The sequence below is a fragment of the Belonocnema kinseyi genome, chromosome 2 (assembly GCF_010883055.1).
Source record: "Belonocnema kinseyi isolate 2016_QV_RU_SX_M_011 chromosome 2, B_treatae_v1, whole genome shotgun sequence".
In the NCBI taxonomy this organism is placed as follows: Eukaryota; Metazoa; Arthropoda; class Insecta; order Hymenoptera; family Cynipidae; genus Belonocnema; species Belonocnema kinseyi.
This window is the reverse complement of record NC_046658.1, coordinates 103,989,696-103,997,893: the sequence shown is the minus strand read 5'-3', so window position 1 is coordinate 103,997,893 and position 8,198 is coordinate 103,989,696. Positions and strand designations below refer to the sequence as shown.

General features: G+C 31.9%; 1 protein-coding gene across 1 annotated transcript; it reads right to left on the bottom strand.

The window, feature by feature from the left end:
• LOC117182923 (esterase FE4-like) lies at window positions 1–7,786 on the bottom strand. Its single transcript, XM_033376036.1, has 3 exons — window positions 7,688–7,786; window positions 1,906–2,233; window positions 1–359 (listed from the first exon to the last, which is right to left on the bottom strand). The coding sequence occupies exons 1-3, from the start codon at window positions 7,784–7,786 to the stop codon at window positions 1–3; spliced, it is 786 nt and encodes a 261-aa protein (XP_033231927.1).
• Window positions 7,787–8,198: the final 412 nt, after the last annotated feature.

The window sequence follows — 8,198 nt, the reverse complement described above, 5'->3', positions numbered from 1 at the left end:
CTAGAAGTAAAGTTCTTCATCTTTTGTCATTCCGTTAATAAAAGGATAATCTTTTCTACTTTTTCCCCTCAGCAAATTAAAAGGCGTATCTGTAATAAAGACGCCATCAATATTCGGTTCATTAGTGGGTGTACACATCATTTCTAAAAGTTGCCATGTTTTGTTGAATACGGAAATCGAATCGTATAAGCGTGTGGCTTTATCATTTCTCAAATAATTGACCAACAATCGAGAATTGTTGAAGGGACAACCGAACCGTTCTCCAACTGCCTTCGAAAATTTAGAATATTCTCTCCTTTCTTGGAAGGATCTATAACTGATTGCATCTCCACCTTGCATGATGTATTGATGAAATAGGCCTAGAAATATAATTTACTCAATTAAGAAAACTTTTTTTTTTCAGTACTTACAACAGGATGGTCGTAGGGTAGGGAAACCTGGAAATCAGGAAAATGTCAGAGGATTTTATTGGTCAGGGAAATTTATTTTTTGATACAATTGTTGCAAAAGTCAGAAAATCTCTACAAGAGGCACTTTGAATAACTGTCAAGGATAATCTGTTTTAAAATTTGTCCTTTTTATTTAAAATTATTATGATCTTTGAATATTAATAGTCAGGGGAAATTTAGGGAATTTTGACGATGAGTTTTGCGGCCACCCTGATATAATATACCTGTCCGTCATTTATTTGTCTTGTATTTCTATTTCTATATTTTTTGCAGTTACTTTCCCCTCACGATTATATTTTTTGTTAAAAATTTAATTACCGTAACACCGGGTAAATTTGCTCCCCTCCTAATTTATATTTGAAAATGCAATTTTTAAATTGGTAAGGCAACAAATAAAATCTTATCGATTGTTTTAATTTGTAAGAGATTTCAAACTTTAGCTGAAACTTATTAAGCATGAATTTATTGTTGAGCAAATTTACCCTAAATGAGCGACTTAATCCCGTTTTGCGGTATTTGGTTAAAAATAATTTTTTTGACTAAAAAAATGCAACTGTTTGATTGTAAAACAATACTCTTTGATTGCAAATTAAACTATTGTTTTTAAAATTTCATGTTTTTCATTGAATTCAACTGCTTTTAATTTGTAAATAAAATATGTTTTGATTTAAATATCAACTGTCACATCAGTCGTTAAAAACGCGTCTTCTTTTAATGAAAAATAATTAAGCAGCTTTTATCGGCAATTGTTAAAAAATCGTTTTTCTGTTAAAGATTCATAATTTTGACTGAAAACTAATTTCTTCAGATGAAAATTCAAGCATTTTGTTCAAAATGTCTCTTTTTTAATTAAAAATTCAACTTTCACTTCTTTGATTGAAGGTACATCTCAACGGTTAAAATTGTTAATGTTTTATTGAAAATTCGTAGGTTTCGTTTTAAAAGTCATTTGTTTTGGTAGAAATTTAATATTTTTCTGTTAAAACTGTAACTATTACATTTTTGTTGCAAATTCATCTTTTTTCTTGAAAATGCAACTATTTTTTATTAAAATTCGATATCTTTTTTTAAAACTATTTGTTCAACTATTTGTTTAGAATTTCATCTTTGATAGTTTGATTATTTTTTGAAAATTGAAATATTTTGTTTACGAGTTAATTAGTTCTTTTGGATTGAAAATTTATCTTTTATATTAAAAAATGAATCTTTTTTGCTTGAAATAAATCAATAATTATACAATTTTAATCTGAAATGGTTTTATTCCGTTTATAAAAGATTCTATGTTAAGAATGTTACAAGATTAAAATGCTGATCTTCGTATGTGAATGGTCAAGAAAAATGAAAAACTCATCAGGGAAAAATAAGGGAAAAGTCGGGGAATTTTGAAAATAAGGTTTTCAGCCATCCTGTTATAACGTTTTCTGACTTTTCTACATAAAAAGTTAAAAATAGGTACCATTAGAAGCATCTGAGAGAGTATGAAAGTGAACACAGTTAGATTGAGAGCTTAGACCAAAAAGAGTGACCTTTTGTGGATTTCCGCCAAAATTCGGAATGTTTTCTTGAACCCAGAGAAGTGCAAGAACTTGATCCTTCAATCCGAAATTTCCAGGAGCTTCGCCATTCCCGGTGCTTAGAAATCCCAATAAACCTAACCTGCAATCCATGGTTACTAGAACCACATCACTGTCGAGCAGATATTCTGGACCGAACTCAAGAGAACTACTACTTCCATAAAGATATGCCCCTTCGTGAATATACACCATTACAGGAAGCATTTTTTTCTGTTGATTCGTCACTTTCTAACATAAAGGTAATATTTAAATGTTTATGCATTCTGTATAGAGAAATTTCATTCTGGTAGTCTAATTTTTGTTAAGGCCGAAATCTAGCTTTGTCTAGATCGTGTAATCTGAAAATTCTAGTAAGACCCATTCGGCGATATCGAACTCGCACTGAGATACCTGGGAAGGATACCCCTACCACTGCACGCAGCGCGTTACCGCTTACATGGACGATTTCCATTTGATCGCCGTCTACCTGCTTACTCTGTCCTCCCTACACAGTAATACAAGATGATGAATTTTAAATGTAGATGAATTTTATTTTTGAATTAAATTAAGTAAGTCACTTATGGTAGTTGTTCCGTCAACGTTTCCTATTTTGAAATATGTACTCAGATCTATAACGGATTTTGATTATAAATCGAATAAACGTACACATGTGATAAAAAAATAAATGAAAAAGGATTGAAGATTCACGTTCTGTAACTGGTAGCTTAAAATGGATATAAGTACCTTTTTTAGTGTCATTAAGTTCTTTTTTCCTTGAGCTAATCTCATGGACTTAAAGGATAAAACAACTTGATTTATTAGGCAGAATGAATAATTTATTCAATGCTCACATTGAAGAAAATGTAATTCCTACAATTATTCAATTTTTAATTATATATTAATTTCGTGTTCCTAATAACTGAACGATAGTGCATAAATGTTATGAATTTCAAAAATCAGCTGACTTAAATTAACCTATAAGTTTCATTTCAAACGCGCGCGATGATGGAACGTCAACAATCTTTCTATCTGAAATTAACCTATAAAGTACATTTTACGTACATAAAGCAGTTGACTTTCAACCGAGCGCTTTACTTAAAGTCATGTTATCATCATCAGCTGACTTTCAACTGGCGAATGACCTTTTGGTTACATCTGAAAGTCAACCGCCTTTTCCTACTGAAATTCAGATTCTTGTACTACTTTGTAACAAACTTCAGCAGACCACCTTCCTCTATACCTAATATAGAATAACATACAAAACATAACAAATGTGTTGAATTTTGGAATTAGTAATTTAGAAATATTATATTCGAAACCTAAATTTTTTGACTATCTCAGCGATATGTTACTTGTCCTAATATTTTGAATATTAGAAGTGTTTCTTAGGCCAAATATTGTTATTTCAATTTCTAGAAGATTTTATTATGCAAATTCTAAGCCTAATCTACAGTAGTGCTTTACTGCTATATTTTTATAATCTGATGAAATTTTTAATAATATATTTTAACTGAATTTCTTATACCAGTGCTGCTACAAATTTTGATCTTCTTCAGGCCGTTCCCAGTTTTCTTCAAAGGCTATTGAAAAAAATTCTGCTACGCTGACAGTTACATTCCAGAAATATGTAGACACTTTTTAAGGAAGAGATCAATTAAGCTTGAAAAAACTTTTTTTTTAATAAGGGGTACTTTTAGGTTCTAGCTTTTTTTCTAAAAAAGGTGAAAAATTTCAATTTTCTGTTCAATTGTTTAAGATCAACTTTATTTGTTTGAAAACTTGAATATTTTCTATTTTAAGTCTTATTAATTTTAGAGGATTTCTAATTTTAAATATTTTCCAAACAGAAGACAGTTGCATTGTAGACTTTTGTTATTAATAAACGAATAATGCTCTCCGTATTTTCCAAAGTGCACAAAATTCCCGGTAAAATCTCAGTTTTCCCGAATAGACACCCTGTTTACAAATTCTATTTCAATTAAACGTGATCACAAATTTTCAGCGATATTCAATGCATTAAAATATATCGACATTAGGGCTTTTATTTAGAAATGATGCGTAACCCTACTGAGTTTTTCTGCATTTATCATCATTTTACGAAACAGAAATTTCTAGCAGTGCACTTATTCTCATTAACAAATTATTAAGGCACGTAACTGATTGTTGGAATCGCCCAAAAATGTAGATTTCGATTATAATATTTCTAAGTTACTAATTACAGAATTAAACAAATTTTATGTTTTGTATTTTATTCCTCATTAAATTGGGGTGCGACTCAAGTATATGATACTGCGATTGTAGGAATTATGTCTACTAATGCATAGTGGAATGATTAAATTCGAGCAGCGGTCCACGAAATGAAAGAAGCGCATAAAAGAAAGTTTAAAATCACAAGCCTTGGCGATGAGGAGAAAAATATACTTGAAAATATTTACAGATACATGAAAGGAAAGTTAAACTACTAGTCAAGGAAATCAAAAGATCAGAATAGAGCAAAGAAGAAAATGCAAAACAGCTTCTAAGGAAGCAAGAAACTATTTTATAAATGGGCGCTGATCAATATGGAGGGAAGTAAAACTACAGGGTTATACGGCATGAGAAATGACAAGCGTGAGATGCTATATGATAAAGACAGAAAACTATACGCTTTGAGAGACTCTTTTAAGGAATTATTGGGAGATGAAACTATAGAGCTCCACAGCTGCGATGTAGAACACGATACGTTAGAAAACTCAATGGAAAGAATCTGTGCTTCCGGGGATAGGGATATAATTAAGAACTTAAAAAATTGTAAGGCTGCTGGTGTAGACAGTATTAATGCTGAAATGCCTAAATACGATGGCGACTACATACCTTACAGGTTGTGCGAATATATAAATTTATTTATCGAGATGGGAGAAGTTCCAGGTGACTGGAAAAAGGCGGTTATCGTACAAATATGCAAAGGAAAGGGAATTAAAAGCAACGGTAATAATTACAGAGGTATCAGATTATCAAGTAACTCAAGTAACATATTTTCAAAAATACTTATTTGACAAGGTGGATAGAAGTAAACTTTCTGAAGTCCTGAATGAGTACGGAGTCAATTGATGGCTCCTACAAGCAATAAAACCAATATATGCTTGTAGCAAAGCGATTGTAAGTATTAATGGAAAACTGAGTGACTGTTTCGGTATTGTGTAAGGTGTTAGACAAGAATGCGTTATGTCCTTATAGCCATTTTTATATTCATGGACAAGTGTCTAAGAATGGCCCTCTTCAACGAAAAAAGTGTGGATCTTGGGACAGTGAGGTAACGTGGGTCAGAGTTTGGAGATAATAAGGTTGTTATGGCAAAGTCAATTGAGGACGTGCAAAGAATGATGAGCAAACTGAATACAAGCATAAAGAAAATAAGCCCTAAAATTAACGTAAATAAAACAAAAATTATGGTGTTTAAAGGACAAGATGAAAAAACAATGTGCAACATGTCCTTAATTATCAGAGAATAGAACAAGTTCATAGGAACCTATACCTTGGTAGCCTCTTTACAAGTTATGGAAAGATAGGTGGTGAACTAGATAGGCGTATAAACGAGGGCAAGAAGGTTATCGATAGATCAGTACCGATTATCAGAAGTATAAATAAATCATGTGAGAAATGAAATAATTCTCAAAGAATGTGGTGAAGATGAAACATTACATGACATATGTGAAAGAAATTCTTTAAGATGATTTAGACATGCTATGAGAATAAAAAATGAACGAGTGACCAAATTAGTGTATCAAGGTAAAGTAAATAGCAGTGTGCCCGGAGACAGACCGCGTAATATATGGTTAGAATGTGTGACTGAGACCCTAATTTATAAAGACATAAGAAGCCATAGAAACACAAGAAGTTGCATGAAAAAATGTATGGACGTGAAGGAAGCTAGAAAGGTATGAAAGAACAGAAAAGTATGTCTGGAAACAAAAATTGTATAATAAATGCATGAAGAAAAGTTTTAGTGGATTGAATGATGCCTGAAACAAAAAACCTTGAGTACCGACGGGCCCGAGTGGGGAACTTCACATTATGACTTTGTCAGGCTTTTCACTTGTGGTGATCGTTAGAGAGATTGATCGGCAACCTGGGTCGAAGCAGTGCTGTGGAACGAACGTGCTATTTGAAATGAATAACATGGGAATTCTAGATCATTGTAAAAATCTATACCCACGCTTACAACGAAAGGGTAATGCCTTACAGGTATAATACAGTGAAACCCTTCGATAGTCCTTCCGAGAATTTACGCCGCGCTGCAGGTAGGTGTAAGAGAGGGTGCGCGGTTGTCATTCAGACGAGCAGTCAGGCGTGAACAAGCAAAAGCCGAGCGGGCTATAATGAGTTAGTTGGCTACGTAAGGGAATTTTGGGTAGTGGAGGTAGAGCAATCAGATAAACGGCGATCAAATGGGCATCGCCCATCTCGCCTCGGATTAGGAGGTGGGTAAACTTGAGGTCTTGAAACTGGACATTGTAAATAATTATACTATTATATAACTCAATTATGAGGTTTTCCGACAGTAAAATTAAAGTCTAGTCAGTTTGTACTCCAATTTGGGGATTTCCGAAACAGTTTATCACTATTTTGTTCATATAAAAACTGAAAATTGTGTTCTAAACTTCATATCTCGTAAATTATTAGACCTGAAACTTTCTCTTTTAACAAATGTACAGATTATTTTAGGTACTTTAATTCCTTTTTACACTCTTTTAGAAAATCCCAAAGAGCTCAACTTTTTCATTTATTTTCATAATTTAACTTTTTTTTGGGATAGCGCACACTATTGAATATTTAGATCATATTTTAAAATGGCACATGAAAGAGTTTCAGAAAATTAAGTTTCGCTTTTCATGTGCTATTACGAAAATATACATCACAATTTGAAAAATAAATAATAATAAAATTCAGGGTGACCTCTGGACCGGGAAATTAGAGGGAATTTTTTGAGACAAGGTAAAACTGAAAAATGACCAGAAATTTATTTTTGACCGGGAATTTTACAGATTCTTAGAAGAAAAATAAAATTACTTGAAATATCACAAATTTCATTTAAATTATTGAATTTCATGTATGAAAATTTTTCAAACCATAGCGGTTTTTTGTAGTTCAATGGATTAGTTGTTTCATCTTAAGCTGCTTATATTTTTATGGACTACGCTGTTTTTAAAAATAATTTTCTCTTTTCACATTAATATTTTCTCATATTGAAAACCCAGTTATTTGATACCAAGATATATTTTGTAAAATTGAGGTTAAGCTGCTTTGATAATAATAACGTTCTTTCGCCCCTCAGGCAAATACTCTCTTGTGTCAAAAGGATGTTTCTTGATCCAAATTAAGTTTTCTCTTAAAATTAAGCTGAAGAGGATTTCTTAAGAGAACTTTTTTCTGAGTGGCTTAGTTATAATATTTCACTGGCTGAACTGTATATTTATTTCTATCAGTATTTTCATTTTTTTGGTTTAGATAAGACTATTTATTTGCATTAAATATACCAAGTAAATTTTCTTAATTCGTAATGTTCTTCTCTGTGTATCTGGATAAATACGAGAAACATTATACAGCTCAGGCCAGTCTAGTATGGGTGCTAGCTATCTGAATTTCACTCAGCGCCAGAACATTTTTTCTTACATGAAAGGTAATATTAACCAAAAAGTGTCTTACCAATGGTGTATAAACATTGAGAAAAAGACAATCCTCGTTATCCATGTTTTTTGATCTTTTAGAATATGGTACACGCATCGTACCATCTTTAACCGCCATAATCGTTCCTTTTAAACATTTCCTGGGTATAGGGTTTCTAAATCTGATAATAATAAATACATAATAAAACATGTAGTGAAAATATAATTTTTTACGAATGATTTGAGAGACAATTCCAGATCACGATACCTTAAATTTCCTATCGGTGGTTCTGCATAAGCTATGCCGTGAAAAGCAGAGACCTGGCGACCTTTTCTTGTATGCATATAAGTTTCAATCATTTTCGCACGCCCTACGTTCACTATTGGCGGAGAAATAGTGAACGTAATACAAAAATAAAATAATAGAATAGTTATAACATTCATCTTCTTATATCTATTCAAAATATTCTGAAACAAAATAAAATTAAGTGATAAACTTTAAATGAAAGCAAACAATCTGTCTAATTTTATGTGCCCAAATTAATGTTTAC